Source organism: Rhinopithecus bieti, unplaced genomic scaffold (genome assembly GCF_001698545.2).
Source record: "Rhinopithecus bieti isolate Rb0 unplaced genomic scaffold, ASM169854v2 scaffold_5948, whole genome shotgun sequence".
NCBI classification, from domain to species: Eukaryota; Metazoa; Chordata; class Mammalia; order Primates; family Cercopithecidae; genus Rhinopithecus; species Rhinopithecus bieti.
The window spans coordinates 771,623-791,809 of NW_016805422.1; the positions used below are offsets into that span (position 1 = coordinate 771,623).

Genomic DNA, 20,187 nt, shown 5'->3' on the forward strand with positions numbered 1-20,187 from the left:
ATTCCAACTCCCGGGCCAATAAGCTTTCCACCCTGTGTGAAGACGCATTCATCCCGTGCACACTTAGAACACATTACAGCATTTACTAGCTTATATCCAAAAGGAAGGTAAACTCTTCAAGGCAAAGCTAAAATACAATAGTCTTGAGTCAATTTCATAGATTACTCATATAAAGAGATTTCCCCCCTCAAAGAATGTTAAGATTAAACTTCTATGACTTTGTAACTAAACAAAATAGCTTACACATGAATATGACTCAGTAAGTTAATGTATTTTGGACTATTATCATCTGCCCCTTCAAGGACAGTATTAAGACAACTGCCTTGATACGTAAGTACAAAAGAACTACCTGCTTCCCTAGTAAAGTCTACCTTGATGGAACCATTTTTAAAAGTCAGTATGAGAACAGCTTTCTATTTAAAAGATAAAAAGGACACCTGAATTTTCAGTAGCTCTCAAGCTTATGCTACTTAAAGAAAGCAAAACTGTACACTGGATAGTCATTTTGCAGTTTTCCAGAGGAAAAAAAAAATTAATTTAGAGGTTGAGCTATTGTCACCATTTCCACAGTGTGCCCTCAGATGTGCTGGATAGACTAGCAGGGGGTTTACACACTTCAGCTATAACAGATGTTCTTCACACTTGTTCCTTGTGATAAAATTAACATCTTAAAACTAGCTAATTTGCAAACAGAGAAGCAACATAATTGCACTTTAACAGCTGAACAGTTTTACTTACTTCCTGAGACAGAAATGGGATGACTTGTGCACAAATCGTATTCAATCTCTTGGCGATTTCAGTCTATAAAGACAAAGCCATACAAACATTTAGAATACTTCACAAGCAGTTTAGAAAGGTAAAACTTCATACCTCTAACACTTTAGTCCTCCTCTCCCTCGCTCTGGAAAGGCGCATAAAAAGGTTTCCCCAGGTTATGTTACTAATACTTATCTTGAGATAAACAGTAGATATTAATCCCACTTGCAAAGTAAGCCACAACTGCACACTTTATTGGTCACATAATAAGAGATAATGAGTAGTTTAATTTAATTGGAAAATCTAGGCGGTTTAAGGCTACATGATCATTTAATGTGGTGACTATATACATATATATACATATATATATATACATTTTTTTTTTTGAGACAGAGTCTCACTCTGTCGCCCAGGCTGGAATGCAGTGGTGTGATCTCGGCTCAATGCAAGCTCCGCCTCCTGGGTTACGCCATTCTCCTGCCTCAGCCTCCCAAGTAGCTGGGACTACAGGCGTCCACCACCACACTTGGCTAATTTTTTTTTTTTTTTTTTTTTGTATTTTTAGTAGAGACCGGGTTTCACCATGTTAGCCAGGATGGTCTTGATCTCCTGACCTCATGATCTGCCTGCCTCGGCCTCCCAACGTGCTGGGATTACAGGCGGGAGCCACTGAGCCTAGCCAAGTGTACTTTTTCAGTGATGGCACACCATGACACGTTTATGTCATTACTGCAAGTTCATTCAAGCTGGTGTCAGGAGCCACTGCAGCCACAGCACTGTCAAAGCAGTCCAGCTTTCAAAGACAAGGCCTAAGGTGACAGAGTAGAAGAAAGACCTGCTGACCTCTTTGCCACTTGTCCCAGCTCATGTACAACTGAAACAGGATTTTATTGTTCATAGGCTTCCCTAAATCTCAAACTTTCAACAAACCAAGAAAACATGACTAAAAACATTCCATTCTAGAGGGTGATGGTCAAGTCATGATATCCTGGGTATTCTGAAAGTTTCACCACAGTTCAATATCAAACTCAAAGGCTTCACCGACAGGGCCCAGGGGTCAGCTAAACAAAAAGGTGTCCTCAGTGTCTACAGCACGGTCTGTTTTAAAGAAGGCAGGAAAGGCCGGGTGCGGTGGCTCATGCCTGTAATCACAGCACTTTCAAAGGCCAAGGCAGGTGGATTACAAGGTCAGGAGTTCAAGACCAGCCTGGCCAAGACGGTGAAACCCCATCTCTACTAAAAATTAGCCGGGCACGATGGTGGGCACCTGTAATCCCAGCTACTCGGGAGGCTGCGGCAGAGAACTGCTTGAACCCAGGAGGTGCAGGCTGCAGTGAGCTGAGATCACGCCACTGCACTCTAGCTTGTGTGAGAGTGAGACTCCATCTCAAAAAATATAAAAAGTAAAGAAGGCTGGAAAAACCTTTGCTCTGCTCCACATCCACAGCAGTCCCTCTGCTACAAGGGACAAAAACTGACAAGAGAGGCAACAGAGGGTACTCTACTTCTAGCCCAGGGGAGGATCCACCTGCAGCACCTCCAACACCCTACAGCAATGCAAAGCAGTTCTGCTTTCCTCTATCTGGGAAGAACCAGTTCTGCTTTTTTAAAAAAGAAAAAAAAAAAGGTCATCTGTAAAGAGGCCCATCCTTGACCTTATTTATTTCATCATTTTGTCAATGCTTACTAAATGCCACCTATATTACTGAATTAAGCAATGAAAAGGATCACAAGAAAAAAATTTAAAAGCACACAGTCCATGACCTTGAGAAATAGAGAATGGAAAAAGACAAAGTAGAAACCCCAGGAACGAAGTTGAGCCTGCAGTGAGCTGAGATCGTGCCACTGTACTCCAGCCTAGGCGACAGAGCAAGACCCTGTCTCAAAAAAAAAAAAAAAAAAAAAGGAAACAAAATCCCAGGAACTTTACAATCAAGCATATAAAAAACAGTAGCCTTGTATCTTCTAAGATTATTTGAATTAACTAAACAAAGTCTTTGGTTTTATAAGATTGGATTGAGGCTGACCCAACCCAATTCTACCTGACCACCAATGAGACAAGGTTACAGACAGACCATGCCTTGGACAAAATGTACTAGAAGGGGAAATGACTGGTAAAGAGAGGAAGCCCATGCATGACCTTGCTTTAGACAGCGAGGCAGATATATGCAAAAAGGGTGCAGCTGTACCAGGTACAAAAACAGAACTGGGTCAGCCCCACCCAGTTCATTTGATTACAGCCACCCACTCAAGCTACCTCAAGGTCATGGCTCTCCTCGAAAGCATGGGCAAGGCTTTCCTCTCCTTTGCAATAGGGTTCTGCACTATCTATTTGAGTGCATGTAAAGGAGTAGAGATGCCTTTGGTGGGTATCCTACTTAGGTCCTTGCTCCCAACTCCCTACCTACCACATATTCCTGCAACATTCTGTACATTCCCCTTCTTGGAAATTCACACTTAAGGTTTCCAATTTTTAAAATGATATATGCTCACTTTGAACTCATATACATGCACACAGATGTATATACAGAAATATAAAAGAAAGTCCAAATAACCCTGAGTCCATCATCCAAGGATAAGCATGGGTAACATATTGATGATTTTAGGGTACCATCATTCCAGGTTCTCACTTATGTGCACAGAAACCCACAGTAAGAGAGACACATTTTAATACCAAGGGGTTTCCGTTATATACCCTGCCTTTCTAAAATTTGTTACTCAAACATGTGTCATGGACACCATCCCAGTCAATATAGATTAACAAGTACCTTGAAATATTCCACCATATAAGCATAAAGATGTTTAAGTACTATTGACACCAGGGAATATTTATGTTTCATTTAATTTTGCACAATTAATAACTCTGCGTCAAATAACCCTCCACACAGATCTCTAAAAGGAATCCCTAGATGTGAACTGCTGGGTCAAACTGTATGCATATTTTAAGTTGCAATGCATGCTGCCAAACTGCCCAGCAGAAAAGCTGTACCAGGCCGGGCGCGGTGGCTCAGGCCTGTAATCCCAGCACTTTTGGAGGCCGAGATGGGTGGAGGTCGAGACAAGGTCAGGAGATCGAGACCATCCTGGCTAACACGGTGAAACCCCGTCTCTACTAAAAATACAAAAAAATTAGCCGGGCTTGGTGGCGGGCACCTGTAGTCCCAGCTACTCAGGAGGCTGAGGCAGGAGAATGGTGTGAACCCAGGAGGCGGAGCTTGCAGTGAGCCGAGATCGCGCCACTGCACTCCAGTCTGGGAGTCACAGAGAGACTCCGTCTCACAAAAAAAGAAAGAAAAGCTGTACCAATTATTGCAAGTTTAGGAGGGTGCCTGCTTTCCCACCCAGTGTCAATATTGGGCTTTGTTGACCTTTCTTTAATCTTCATCCATCTAATGTATTAAAAAATGACCTCATTTTTATTTGCGTTACTTGAATTCTTCCTCTAGTTAAACATCTTTTCACGTATTTATTGGTCCACTCTATGTTTCCCTTCTCCATTCTTCCGTTGTTGTTTTAATCATTTTTGTCTTTTGGTGGTGCTTCCTTGCATGAGACAAATATTAACCCTTTATCAGAGTTTGCTCAGCTTGCCACTTGTCTTTCAACTTTGCTTAATATGAATGTTTTGCTGTACAGAACTTTAAGTTACCAGACGAAAGCATTTTCTTCCTATGCTCCTGGCCTTTACATAAAGATTAGAACACACCAATATCATAAAAGCCATTCTTACTTTTCTTCTAGTGTGCTATGGCTGCATTTTTATACTTAACTATTTGATTTAGCTGGAATTTATTTTGGTTTAAGAAAAGGTGCCCTCATCTTTATGATAACAACTATGTGTTACTACCTAGAATGGCATCAAAGTAGACTTGAACATGGTCGGAGGACAGTTAAGATCGAGTCTGAATGAAATGAACTTGTAAACCTTTAATAATATTAAAGTTATCAAAAATAAAATAAAGAAAAGAAATACATACGAAAGCAAAGGCAATGATACAGTGGTCTCTCGCTGTCAGTGGGGGATTGGTTCAGAATCCTCCATGGAAACCAAAATTTAAGGATGCTCAAGTCCTTTATATAAAATGGTATAGTATTTGCATATAAGTTATGCACATCTATCCATACACTTTATATCATCTCCAGATTACTTACCTAATACAATGTAAATCCTAGGTAAATGGTTGTTGTATTATTTAGGAAAAGACAAGGAAAAAGCCTGTACGTGTTCACTACAGACTCAATTTTTTTTTTTTTTTTTTTTTTTTGAGGCAGAGTCTCGCTCTGTCGCCTAGGCTGGAGTGCAGTGGCAAGATCTCGGCTCATTGCAACCTCCACCTCCTGGGTTCTAAGGAACTCTCCTGCCTCAGCCTCCCAAGTAGCTGGAATTACAGGCACATGCCACCACACCCGGCTAATTTTTTGTATTTTTAGTAAAGACGAGGTTTCACCATGTTGAGCAGGCTGATTTTAAACTCCTGATCTCAAGTGATTCACCTGCCTTGGCCTCCCAAAGTGCTAGGATTTATCATCCTAGCATGAGCCACTGTGCCCGGCCGATGCAATGTTTTAAAAAAAAAATATTTTCAAACCATGGTTAGTTGAATTCACAGATGCGGAACCCACAGATACAAAGGGCCAACTGTACTATGTAAGTTGGGTTAGACTGGATAAGCCTGAAACAGGAGGAAGAAAAGTTAGAAATCAAAGCTCAACCTGATGAAAAACATCAAAAGCTATATCATATGTTCTGGAAATTCTACATAAATGTTCTGGAGAAGCAGCAAATAGGAGCAATAAAGGAGAGTGTTACAAGACTTCCCCTCGGTCTGCCAGGTCTCTAAACCCTGATCTTAAAACTATCCTGACGAGCCAGCTTGACTTTTGAGTCAGAAAATCTAAATCCAAGTCTTGGACTGCTCTACTAACAAGCTGGTTTACCCCAGAAAATGCGCTGATGTCCTCTGAAATACCCTGGCTCCTCCACCTGCACAACCTACCTCCTGGCAGGTGAGGGTACAGAGCTTACCTGACAATGCTCTGTGAGTCCTAAAACATCACTAGCTCCCCAAGAGGCTTCATGAACATCTTCCCTTCAAATAATCTGGACTGCAGCAGCATAAAAACTGGCAATAATTCTTGGTATTATCTCTTGTTTCAACAAAAGAATATTCTGGTAAGATTCTTAATTTAGCACAAATTAACAAGTCTCGTAGTGACTTTATTTTAATGTATTTCCTTATTTATTTATTTTAGATGGAGTCTTGCTCTGTCAGCAGGCTGGAGTGCAGTGGAGCCATCTCGGCTCACTGAAACCTCCGACTCCCTGGTTCAAGCAATTCTCCTGCCTCAGCCTCCCAAGTAGCTGGGATGACAGGCACGTGCCACCACGTCCAGATAATTTTTCTGTTTTTAGTAGAGATGGCGTTTCACCATGTTGGCCAGGATGCTCTCCATCTCCCGACCTTGTGATCCGCCCGCCTCAGCCTCCCAAAGTGGTGAGATTACAGGCGTGAGCCACTGCGCCCGGCCTCTCATGACTCCTACCCGTGCTTCTATTACTGATCGGAGTGTGCTGGCAGATTAACCCGGGTATTTGACCATGCTGCTTTCCACCTCTTGCAAAGGCTAGACAGCTCCAGTGAAAAACTGAGGGCTAACTGTATTTCCTACCTAGAAATCATTTTCCTATCCAATGATGAAGACTTATTTGGTACCTGCTAAGTCATAATGCTTATAAACTTTCCCTGTGCCTAGATTTTTGATACTGTATAAGGCAACAACAATAAATCTGCATTCAAGAGCTATCCACAAACCAAATCTGTATGAAACCCTCCACCCAGAAATGTAAGCAGCAGGATGAAGGCTCCAGCAACAAGCCTTTCTTCATGGATGGCCACCGCCTGCTGACGCAGCAGGAAGCAGGAGTCCAAATTACCTGTCTACAACAGTCTTTCATTCTCCTTACCTATGCCAGCTCTCCTCACTGATTTGCATATGGTAATACATTTAGCCCTCAGCATCCAAAAATTGGTTTTTAGATGATGGCAATCTACTTGGCAAACTACTACGTAAGGTGTTCTATGTTAAGTCACTTAAACCACTGGGTCCCACCCAGGTGTCTTACTTAAAAGGATTACCACCAATCTACTTCAGAGTTTCATCAAAATTGAGTGAGCTGATGAGCTGGTATGTAAGCTTAGGAATACTATTCCACAGTGCTATACAAACATGAGAGCTCTTCCCAATCCTTCAAGGCCCGCCTCAAATTCACTGAGAAGCTGCCTTTCCCCCATAACACCAATAAACACACTCTTCTCTAGGTCCTTCAAGATCCTCCACAGCACTTACTGTCATTTGGTAAACTAAACCTATGTGCTTAAAAATCACCATGTCATACAAAGAAAGCTTCCATACAGTTTCTTAACCGCTTTCTACATAAAAGCCTTCTCAACACAACAAGATGGGAAGCATTAGGAGAACACGACTCCTACTAAATACTGTGACACATTTCTTTGCTGTACCTCCCCTACTAAAACTGATGTGAGGGTACATACTTAACATACTTTCAGAGTCATGCCTCAGTGAACTAAAACTTAAATCTCCATGCACCCCTAAATTCAATGGCCAAGGTGCACCCACATAAACCATTACTAAACAGTGCTAGAGAAAGGCTGTTCACAAAAAAAATAAAAACAAAATCATGTGTTGGTAAGTATACAATTCATGTACATGTACGGTTTTATTTTTTTATTTTATTTTATGAGATGGAGTCTCTCTCTGTCGCCCAGGCTGGAGTGCAGTGGCGCGATCTCGGCTGACTGCAAGCTCCGCCTCCCGAGTTCACGCCATTCTCCTGCCTCAGCCACCGGAGTCGCTGGGACTACAGGCGCCCGCCACCGCGTCCGGCTAATTTTTTTGTATTTTTAGTAGAGACGGGGTTTCACCGTGTTAGCCAGGATGGTCTCTATCTCGTGACCTCGTGATCCGCCCATCTCGGCCTCCCAAAGTGCTGGGATTACAGGCGTGAGCCACCTCGCCCGGCCTTTTTTTTTTTTTTGAGACGGAGTTTCGCTCTTGTTGCCCAGGCTGGAGTGCTGGGAGTGCAACGGCGCGATCTTGGCTCTCCGCAACCTCCGCCTCCCGGGTTCAAGGGATTTTCCTGCCTCAGCCTCACGAGTAGCTGGGATTACAGGCGTGTGCCACCATGCCCGGTTAATTTTGTATTTTTAGTAGAGACGGGGTTTCTGCATGTTAGTCAGGCTGGTCTCAAACTCCCGACCTCAGGTGATCCGCCCGCCTCGGCCTCCCAAAGTGCTGGGATTACAGGCATGAACCACCATGCCCAGCTACAATGTATGTTTTAACTGAGCTGAAATATGGTCAAGGACCTCAGAGACCAGCAATCAATCAAACGCTAGTGTATTCTGCAAGACTTTTAAATTCAATATATGGCCGAGCACGGTGGCTCACGCCTGTAATCCCAGCACTTTGGGAGGCCAAGGCAGGTGGATCAGGAGGTCAGGAGGTCGAGACCATCCTGGCTAACACGGTGAAACCCCACCTCTACTAAAAATACAAAAAAAAAAAATTATCCTGGCGTGGTGGCATACGCTTGTAGTCCCAACTACTCGGAAGGCTGAGACAGGAGAATTGGTTGAACCCGGGAGGCCGAGGTTGCAGTGAGCTGAGATGGCGCCACTGCACTCCAGCCTGGCAGAGTGAGATTTGGTCTCAAAAATAAAATTAATTAATTAATTAATTAATTCAAGATATGGTCTTCTAAGTAGCTTAACTTAAGAGTTTAGGATTCTATAATTCCTTAAAGTCTCACCACCTTTTCCTACTTCTCACACTTTGTCTAATTGCAATGCGGAAGAGCCCCACTCCTCGGCACCCGGAAGAGCCCACTCCTCAGCACCTGCACACTTCCCCACTACACATACAGTAGTGCAGCATAATGAGTGCTGTTTGTAGCTCAAAACAGGGCGAGGACTGCTTAAGAGTAATTGCCCATGGGCCTCAAAGCAATCCAATGGCACCTTGCCCAAAGTCAGCTTAGGGAGGGGAATCTCCACCAGCATTAAATTGCAAACTGATGGATCATAAAAAATGGTGCTTATGCTGAGGGCTGGCAAACTGATCTTCTGGTTTCTTTGAATCAAGCGGGAAGCCAAGATAAAAACACAGTGGAGTGTTGGTAAGAAGTGTCTGGCAACAGATACATGGGCAAGAACATGAAAACAAAGCACACAAAGGAAATAAACAGATAACCTCTAAATCCCTTCTGACTAGAAGTTTCTGAGTCTGTGAAACTGACAACCTTAAATCCAAAAAAAAAAAAAAAGTACACAGAAACCTCACCGGCAACCAAACAAAAATGTAAATTTTGTTGTAAGTAAGGTAGGTCATTCAGAAACGGGTAAGGCAGTTTTTAAAAAATTAACGAAATTCAATGATGATGCATCCTCAGGGAAACTGGAACAATCGTACGTTACTGATGACATTAAATTGGTAGCGCTGTCTTGGAAAGCAACTGGGCAATGTGTTTCAAGAGCATGAAATTATTCAAACCCTTTGGTAAGGCTTCCCACAGCTAAGAATTTATCCTAAGGAAATAGTTCAAATGAAAAGCATTCCATGCATGAAGCTGTTCACTGCAGCACTAGTTTCAAAGGGAGAAGAGAAAAAGCCAGGTAAAGATGTAACAGCAATTCAACACATCACAACCATCTGCCCAGTTTTTGAGAAAGTTAACATTTGCCCTCCTAATAAATCAGTTGTCTAATACTAAGAGAACAGTTAAATACACTACACACAACCCACAGGCATGGCGAGCAGCCATTAAAGTCATATTTATGATAATGATGCTAAAATGACCAAGACATTCACTAGATGACACAGGAGGGGAAGAAACAAAGACACAGTGTTAGTATGCCTGTTTTTTTTGTTGTTTTTTTTTTTAAGGGCCAGGCGCTGAGGCTCTTAAAAAAAGGCTCACACCTGTAATCCTAACACTTTGGGGGGCAAAGGTGGGCAGATCACCTGAGGTCAGGAGTTTCAGACCATCCTGATCAATATGGTGAAACCCTGTCTCTACTAAAATTACAAAAAAGTTAGCCGGGCGTGGTGGTACATACCTGTAATCCCAGCTACTCGAGGAGCTGAGGTGGGAGAATAGCTTGAACCCAGGAGCTGGAGGTTGCCATGAGCGGAGATCGAGATCGCAACATCACACTCCAGCTTGGGCAACAAAAGTGAAACTTCGTAACAACAACAACAACAACAAAATTAGGAATGTGGCCAAGCACCTTAAGTTGATATCCAAAATTAAAAGAGTAATTATGCTGAGGTGGTAGGGTTTTTAGTGACCTTTTTTTCCTCCCTCTAGTGACTTTGAAATCATTGCCCTTGACTTACTGTTCAAACGTTTGTTGTTGTTGTTTTGAGTCAGGGTCTAACCCTGTTGCCCAGGCTGGAGTGCAGTGGCATGATCTCAGCTCACTGCAACCTCCGCCTCATGGGCTTAAGCGGTTCTCATGCCTCAGCTTCCCGAGTAGCTGGGACTACAGGTGTGCACCACCACATGCAGCTAATTTTTGCATTTTTAGTAGATGGGGGTTCACCATATTGGCCAGGCTGGTCTGGAACTCCTGACCTCAAATTAACCACACACCTCGGCCCCCCAAAGTGCTGGGATTACAGGCACAACAAGCCATTGCACCCGGCCAACTTACTGTTTACATTTATTACATCAGGAAGAGAGATAAGGACCGCCAGGCCCACCACGTTTGCAATCAACAGTGGCCCTGAGACACAACAATGCTGGCAAACCTGGAACCATTTGGGTACCCAGCCCTCTTACAATCCTCAGATCACACGTGGGGAAACAGAGGTCCTAAAGGAAATGATTTGTCCAAGATCATAAAGCAAGATTAGAAGCCACATATTCCCTGCCTAGTTCTCTTTTTTTTTTTTTTTTTTTTTTTTGAGACGGAGTCTCACCTCTGTCGCCAGGCACAGAAGTTGGGAAGTGGGAGATACTCACGACAAGAAAGAGCTGATGAACTCAGCCCTGTCTGCAAAGCAATGCAGCTGCTGAAAAGCCATACAGTCCAAACAGGGCTGCAGCAGCACAAGGCCAAGTCGGCATGATCCCTCAGCCAACAAAGGGACTACAGAAAGTGCCTCTCATCTGTCAATGACAGGGTCACCGTGCCCTTGCTACCCTAGCAGAGGTCTCTGCACAGAATAGACAGTTTATAAGGGACCTCAATTATAAATTGCAAACCTTAAGTAAATGAGTTGTAGCCAAACTCCACTTTAATATTCTCCTCCACAGGCAGAAAGAATGATCCATCAACCCTAACATCAGACCATCTGGCCCACCAGCAGAACAAAATCCACAAACACATCTCTAGTTCCCGAAGATGACATCTTATTTTTATACCTAAAGAAAATGAGGAGCCAGGCATGGTGGCTCATGCCGATAATCCCACCATTTTGGGCGGGATGGATCACTTGAGGCCAGGAGTTTGAGACCAAACTGGGCAACACAGCAAGACAGTACCTCCACAAAAGAAAAAAAAAAAAATTTAATTAGGGATGCATGCATAAAAACTGTGTACCAAAAATGATACACACAAAACACAGCAAATAATCTTCCAATACTCCTTTTCCCTTCATAGGAGAGGAAGAGTTCCTTTGCCAAGAGACCACCTTCAGGATATCTGCTACTCAAGAGTCAAGATTTCTCCCATCACAGTGTCTTGCTCACCAATAGCTCATGAAAAGGTAAATTCATCTTTAAATCTAATGTGTCTGAGTAGCTTTTGTTTAAAATGTAATTACGCCGATAAAATGACTAATCACATTTTGGGAAATCCAAATTTTAAAATGTGGGGAGGTCGGGCACAGTGGCTCGCGCCTACAATCCCAGAACATTTGGGTGGCCGAGGCAGGAGGATCCCTTGAGCCCAGGTGTTTGAGACCAGCCTGGGCAACATAGGGAAACTCAGTCTCTCTTTTAATAAAAAAAAAAAAAAAAAAAAAAAAAAGGTGAGGTACCTTTAAGTTGACCTTATAATGGTTAGTGAGGCTATCAGTGGTTCTCAAACTCCAGTGTACACTAGGATGGCCTTGTGCTTGTTAACACACAGATGATTAGGCCCACCTGCAGAGCTCCTGTTGGAGTCTAGGCCTGAGAATATTCATTTCTAACAAGTTCCCAGGTAATCCTGAGGCTCTTGGACTGGAGAACACACTTTGAGAAGCACTGCCATCTATTTCAGCAGCATCTACTGCTTAGCACCTGCCAGGTGCTCTGACGCCCACTCTCTAATCTTCATGTGGTCACCAAGTGCCCCAGGAGAATAGACTAAAAGGTTAAAATAACTTGCCTAAGGTCAGAACGAGACAGTGGAGAGGAGAGGTCAGGCCTGCCTCTCTCCAGAGCCTTGCAGCAACATGAGGGCTGCCCTCTCACACATTTTTACAAAACACTGAGGCAAGAACAGAAACCGGGGGTGTAGGAACACATTTGCCTTCTGTGGAAAACCTCGCACAATATTCATTTAAGTTATTCCACCCATGGCAATGTATCTCGCCCCTTCTTCAAGCCTGTGATTAAAACAAAACAAAGAGTACCAGACGACAGAAACCCTTTAGTGGCTCAACTAATCAGAACACAAGTCACCAATTACCGGCAGATAATAACGTTTATGTTCCATCTCCCCCTCACTTGGCAGCTCCTGCAACATTCTAAATCTGAGCTCTCTCCAACTGGGTCCAGATACTATCCTTTCACTCCCCATCTTTCACACTCGCAGCTTCTCTGAAAACAAGGAGGGGTTAAAAGAAAGGAAGGAAGGGGGGGAAAAAAAACCATGCTGAAGGCTGCTCGGCAGAGATAGCAACACTAATTGCTCCCATTCTCTAGCTCCTGGTGAGGCAGATTGCAGGGGCCTGCATCTCCGGAGAAAGCTCTCCTATCTTCGCAGCAGCTCTCAGCAGAGCAACTCAAGTGCCCTTAATTGTTTATGTTCTTAATGCAGAGCCTCTTGAATGCATTCATTTTTAATAGCAGGCTTGAGTGTGGGGCCCATCAAAGAATGACAAAGCAACTCTATTCATTGGTTCTCCTTCCTGCAATGATGGTCTTTTGATTTATTTGCAAATGACAAGCTTGCCAGGCCCCACTTGAGGACTGCCCTCATTTTTTTTTTTTTTAAGAATTCAGTTGCATTTTCCAAGATGAAGTTGAGTCTGCAATGCTGTTTGTGTAAATTTTTCCCCCTTCAGTTCCTTCTAATTAATGACTTAAATGTTTTGACCCAACTGTTGCCAAGCAGAGCATTTGGGCTTTAATTTGTCATTTCGGTAAAGATGCATCTTTGACAAAAGCATCACAGCTGTTTTAGTTCCTAAATAGCACATTTCCATTATTCAGAAACCCTTGTTATGGAGTTCAGAAAGGGTCTGTTCACAGGAAATTGTATTGACTTGTCCCAGGACAGAAAAAGGACAGCTTCTGGTGGCCTTAAAGGAAAATGCACTCTGTGGTGGAGAAAGAAATCTTTCTCCAAACTCTGCAGAGTGAATCACAGATCATCACCGTGAAGTCATCACCTACTCTCCTGTGGAAAGAAAACAAGCCTCTCCCTGGGCCACACCCCAAGCAAGCCTGTACCTTTAACTCTCTTCACAGATCTTAGTCATTAGAGAGCTCATAAGAAATGAGATAATACCATACAATAGCAGGATTAGTGGGAGGAAAAGCAGACTACATCATCATCATCATCATTGGATGAAGGTTAAAATTACAATTGTGAAACGAAAATATGCCTGTATAGCCAGGCACGGTGGCTCACTCCTGTAAGCCCAGCACTCTGGGAGGCCAAGGCAGGCGGATCACGAGGTCAGGAGTTTGAGACCAGCTTGACTAACGTGGTGAAACCCCGTCTCTACTAAAAATACAAAAATTAGCCAGGCGTGGTGCTGCACACCCGTAATCCCAGCTACTCAGGAGGCTGAGGCAGGAGAATCGCTTGAACCCGGGAGGTGGAGGTTGCAATGAGCCGAGATCACGCCACTGCACTCCAGCCTGGGCGACACAGCGAGACTGGTCTCAAAAAATAAATAAATAAATAATAAAATAAAATATGCCTGTGTAAATAAAGACAAAGGCCTGAAGCACTGCTCACATCTGTCAGAGCAAGGCAGGAAGATCGCTGGAGACCAGGAGTTCAAAACCAGCCTGGGCAACGTAGTAAGACCTCATTTCTACATAAAAATTTAAAAAATTAGCTGGGTGTGGTGGTGTGGCCTATAGTCCTAGCTACTGGGGATGCTTAGGCAAAGGATCACTTGTTCAGAGTAATCCTTAGTTCAGAGTTTGGAGTTATGATTAAGCCACTGCACTCCAGCCTGGGAAACAGAGTGAGATAAAAATATGCAAAAATCAGCTAGGCACAGTGGCTCACACCTGTAATTCCTGCACTTTGGGAGGCCGAGGCAGGCAGATCACTTGCGGTCAGAAGGAGACCACCCTGGCCAACATGGCTAAAAATACAAAAATCAGCTGGGTGTAGTGGTGCACACCAGAAATCCCAGCTACTCAGAAGGCTGAGGTACAAGAATGGCTTGAAGCCGGGAGGCAGAAGTTGCAGTGAGCCAAGAGATCACTCCAGCTTGGGTGACAGAGAGAGACTGTCTCAAAAAAAAAAAAAGCAAAAATCAAGTTACCTCTGAATGTTTCCCTAACACATTGAAATCTTCAGCCAATCTAGATGGTAGAAAAGGAACTTTCTACACAAGGTTTCCATGGGCCATGGATACAGCTGAATAACACACATACATGAATAACGGCTGCCACTCTACTTCCTGAGCAACTTCTTAGGGAAAGCAGCTCTCTGCAAGGAGGTCTAGGCCCCCAATCCACATAATAGCTCCAAGTTTGATATATGTATCAAAGCTATTCCTGGCCCCTCAAACTCAGTGCCGAAACTTCAGCTGGAAACTCTCAGCCCCTAAGCTGTATTCCTGCTCCCCCAAGCTGAGCTGCTGGGGAGAGGTGGTCCTTTGGGAAGGAAGATAAGGTTGCTGCCTTCCCAGATGGAACCTGAAATTATGTTTTTAATCAATATCACATGCCAAAAAACCTGCAGTGCTCCACAACTTACTCTCAAAGTAGCGAGGATACTCAGACCAGGCATGGTGGCTTCACACCTGTAACCCCAGCATTTTGGGAGGCCGAGGTGGGTGGATTGCCTGAGGCCAGGAATTTGAGAACAGCCTAGCCAACATGGTGAAACCCTGTCTCTACTAAAACTACAAAAATTAGCCGGGCGTGGTGGCACATGCCTATAATCCCAGCTACATCAGGAGGCTGAGGCACAAGAATTGCTTGAACCCAGGAGGCAGAGGTCGCAATGAGCCAAGATTGTGTCACTGCACTCCAGCAGCCTAGGCGACAGAACCAAGACTGCATCTTGAAAAAAAAAAAAAAAAAGAAGGATGTGTAAAGGAAGCCGGAAGTTGTGGTGGGCAAGGGTAGGGATTAAAATTTGAAGCCACTGAGGCAGAAAAATAACTTGTGAACAGTTAACAGTTAAGAAGTTTTATTTTCTCAAAAGCATTGTAGTCACGATTAAAATGAATCTGAGATGCTGGCTAAATTTTTCAAAGCATAACCTTTGGAAAAGATTATTTTAAGTATTTAGAAGAGAGTAAGCAAAAGGATCCTAGATGACAGGTGCCATGGTGTATGGATTCACAGAATATTGACTCAGCCATGCATGTGGAGGCAAACAAGAATAACATTTTAAATACAAATTACTTCTTTACAAAAAAAAAAAAAAAAAACCCAATCACTGCATCATTATACAATCCACAGAGGAATCTAAGTAAGAAAAAAATAATCACCATTCCTCCAAGATAACAATCAACCTACTTTCAGGATGGGAAAAAAAAGTGTCGTATGAGACAATCTATTCAGGGTTACAGGGACTGACCAAGAACACACATAATTAAAAGCGTGCCAAAGAAAAAGGCCTTCATCCTCTTATGCTCAGTCACGTCAATTTATAACTTTAAAATTATAAAGACTTACAGTATTGTCTAAGACATACTAGGGAAGCATTAAGTAAGAAGGAGAGAGGAACTGAAGATAATGGAAGCCAAGAACGATTTATAAACCAGGGGCCACCAGAAGTTACCACTCCTGTAATTCACAAGTTATTTTACAAGTGGACAAATCCATTTATGTGCTCCTGTGTGTTTTTAGAAAACATCCTAGATATTCTTCCATTAATTATGTGGGTTCCAGGACATGTCAATTCTCGTTTCCCAGAGCACCAGAAACCAAATTTAACCCACGTATTTTGTTACACTGGTCTGCACTTGTGTGGTTCCCACAGGGCTGGGCTGGCTCAATAATGCTGCACTCCTTCTGGAAGAACAGAATAGACTTCCTGCCATTTGGACTGTGAAACACAGTAATCCACCAGGGAATAAAGGTCAATGTTGCACTTTTGGTCATTACTGAATCATTTGAGATGATCTGTGGTGAGGATGAGAGGAAAATCGAAGGCTGTGAGAACGCTGCAAATGGCTTGCCCTCAGACCAATTTTCATCTCCATCTGTCTAATAGACATGTGGATAAAAAGCCCTCCCTCCTTCTGGGCCACTCGGCTGTTTTCAAATCCGTGGCACAAGCCAGGAACCAGTTAAACAATATATTAATGAGGGGAAATAACCTTCTAAGCCACAGACTAATGCTTATTCAGGTTTTAGATCATCAGCTGAAGTTTGGAACGCAATTTTCCAGTCTGCAAGCAGTACTGCAAAGTAGAAATTTTAACTAATACAGAGAATCATCTGCAGTGTAGGGGCATGTGCCAAAATCTCCTTACTTGTACATGCAAATATATGCATGCTTACACCTCCACCCCCCCTTCACCAAAAGACATGCACACAAAGAGGAACAGCAGTTCCAAAAATTGCGTGTTGCTGCTAAATAAATCTTTTTTTTCCCCCAAATGTCTAATTAAAGCTGCTTAATCATTATTAAGGCATTTCAATCCTTAGATACAAAATATTCTTGGGAACCCAGAGTCTAATCATCATTTAAGCCGTAGAATAAATAAATGTTAATATCCCTCACTTTATACCAATACTCCCCTTTGCTGGTTTGGCCGAGCTACTTTTTAAACATAACGTTGTGCCACATATAAGTTTAGGCCCCCACAGTATATCAATGTCAAACAACATCGTGTCAAGCTAAGATTCAATTCAGGTAAGTGCCACTGCCAAATTTTCTTGTTCCCAGACGGGCTTTAAGATTATTTTATTGCTTAAAATTTAATTTGTTCCAACTCGTGTCTCCATGACAACGTTGGCCAACCCTGCAAATCATTTGGGTAATTGGATATCTTATCTTTCTATTGCTCTCAAATCGAATGATTCTGCTAGAATTGTAACAGCCAATCAAATTTACAGTCCTCCTGAGTAATAGACTTGGAAAAGTGGCCACATTCATCTCCTCTTTACAGCCATATTAACCACTATGCGACAAACAGTAGAATCTGGTCTTCAAACTACACTCCAAATTATAAATGGTGTCAATACCAATATTCTCACAATGCAAAGTCTACACAAAAGCCCCTTCCTTTTTTTTTTGAGGCAGTCTGGCTCTGTCGCCCAGGCTGGAGTGCAGTGGTGCAGTCTCAGCTCACTGCAACCTCCGCCTCCCGGGTTCAAGTGATTCTTCTGCCTCAGCCTCCCAAGTACCTGGGGTAACTACAGGTGCCCACCACTATGCCCAGCTAATTTTTGCATGTTTAGTAGAGACGGGGTTTCACCATATTGGCCAGGCTGGTCTCAAACTCCTGACCCTCCTGACCTTATGATTCGCCCACCTCAGCCTCCCAAAGTGCTGGGATTACAGGCATGAGCCACCTTTTATACTGCTTTAATTTGAGAAGCAACAATTGTTACTCATTCCTTATTAACTTTGAGCAATTTCAGCACTTTGAGAGTTCCAGAAGCTAATCAGAAAAAAAAAAATTAAAAATAAACAACAACAACAACAAAAATCATAGCTTTTCTTGGGTATTTGATCTTGGAATAAAAATGATAACCCAAACAATGGCTGCGTAAGGTCAGTGATGCACTGACATTGATCTGTCTGGGGCCCTTTTGGTAGGTAAGCCATATTTAATAAATTAGTCAAGAAATAAGAGTGCGGTGGCTCATGCTGGTAATCCCAGCACTTTGGGAGGCCAAGATAGATGGATCACCTGAGGTGAGGAGTTCGAGACCAGCCTAACCAACATGGCAAAACTCCATCTCCACTAAAAATCCAAAATTAGCTGGGCATGGTGGCGAGCACCTGTAATCCCAGCTACTTGGGAGGCTGAGACAGGAAAATAGCTTGATCCTGGGAGGCAATGACTACAGTGAGCTGAGATCACGCCATTGCACTCCAGCCTGGGCAACAAAGTGAGACTCTGTCTCAAAACAAAAAAGAAATAAGGATGAGTACAGATTTAACAACCAGTTCAAAACCAATGTATTCTTAGGCTGGGCATGGTGACTAATGACTATAATCCTAGCACTTTGGAAGGCTGAAGCGGGCAGATCACTTGAGCCCTAGAGTACAAGACCAGCCTGGGCAACATGGCGAAACCCTGTCTCTATTTAAGAAAAATGAAAAAAAAATCAACACTCAGAAAAATCCAGTCAGTATTTGAAACCTCCTTATACTTCCATTTAATTCACAAATATCATAGCATCTAGGGTCGTCAATTATAAAATACAGATTTCTTACAAGATTCAAATGTCAGCAGCTCCCCTCCTAAGTCAGTGGTATGACTTTGGCCTTTGGTCAGCTAAAAAGTACAGAAGTTGGATACATTTCAATGGTCCAATTCCAATCTCCTCAGTAGCTATGCAGAGACACTGGCTCTGAGGGAGCTCATGGCCCAGGCACTGTAAAAGAGCCAGCCCACTTACAAATGGAAAAGGTTCTGGGACTCAGGCCAACTGGCAGGCTAGGGGGTTGTCAAGAACCTAGTGCTTCCCCTACAGATCCTCAGGGTGTCAGGGCCACTTCTCAAGCTAAGCAGAAAAAGCCATGAACGCGGAGCTTCTCAGCACACCCAGATCAGAAGGCAGCCAACTTTGGAGCTTGTTTGAGAGCAGGTACTGGCACAACTTGTTTCAGCTGTGCCCTGCTTTATCTCAAATACTTACAAAGACACACAAGAAGTTTCTATTGCATTGTGCTTGGGATTAAGAGTAAACAGCCTAAACTTCCAGTTTGACCAATCCCAACGGCTCTGCTTTTCTCCCTTGCAATAATTTTTTATTTTTTTTTTGAGACAAGAGTTTCACTCTTTTTGCCCAGGCTGGAGTGCGATGGAGCAATCTTAGCTCACTGCAACCTCCGCCTCCCAGGTTCAAGTGATTCTCCTGCCTCGGCCTCTCAACAATTTTTTTCTTTTCTTTTTTTTTTTTTTTTTTTTTTTTGCTTCCCCAAATGAGCACATAAGCAGCAGCTGTGAATGTTGACTATCAACAAAAATCTCAAGCCCATGAAGTAGACAGAGAAAGACAGCACCACAACTACTCTCCTCAAAACTTATGCGCAGTACTTTACAGAGCAAAAAGAAAACTACATGCACACACTCCCCACAGGTGTACATACCCCTCATCGAAATGAAATTTTTTCTTTCTGTAACCAAGCAACAACTTGACCTTCTAATTCCATATACCCTGCTTGTTTTCAAAATGACAAATTCTCTCTTTAAGAGTTGGATTTTCCATGTCACATTAGAAAGAAAAACTCTGAAATATACCTCCTACTCCTTATTCTGCCAAAACTTACTTTGATAGAATGAACCAAATCCTTTGTTGTTCTTCCATCCCTTTAAATGAAAAAACTCAACACAACTTTATTCTCACTGATAGTTATATTAATTACCTAAAGCTATTGTCTTCCAAGGACACATTCTGCTGTTTGGCCAAAGAAAGACATTTTACTTAGACAATAAAGACTGCCAACAAGGCCAGGCGCAGTGGCTCACGCCTGTAATCCCAGCACTTTGGGAGGCCAAGGCGGGCAGATCACTTGAGGTCAGGAGTTTGTGACCAGCCTGGCCAACATGATGAAACCCTGATTCTACTAAAAATTTAACAATTAGCTAGGAGTGGTGGCACACACCTGTAATCCCAGCTACTCGGGAGGCTGAGGCAAGAGAATCGCTTGAACCTGGGAGGTGGAGGTTGCAGTGAACCAGATTGTGCCATTGCACTCCAGCCTGGGGTACAAGTGAGACTTCATCTCAAAAAAAAAAAAAAAAAAAAAAAGCTAACAAAGTTTTTTTTTTTTTTTTTTTTTTTTTTTTTTTTTTTTTTTTTTTTAAGGGGGGGGC

General features: G+C 43.0%; 1 protein-coding gene across 12 annotated transcripts in view; it reads right to left on the bottom strand.

Moving 5' to 3' along the window:
* TLE1 (TLE family member 1, transcriptional corepressor) overlaps nt 1–20,187 on the bottom strand; it is a 108,234-nt gene that overhangs the window by 71,969 nt on the left and 16,078 nt on the right. For 11 of the 12 annotated variants that reach the window (XM_017872356.1, XM_017872354.1, XM_017872360.1 and 8 more), the window contains exon 5: nt 739–801. The exons of the other annotated variant lie outside the window; for it this stretch is intronic. In XM_017872356.1, the coding sequence (XP_017727845.1) occupies nt 739–801 (63 nt within the window). The remainder of the gene's footprint in view (nt 1–738; nt 802–20,187) is intronic. 12 annotated transcript variants of the gene reach the window in all.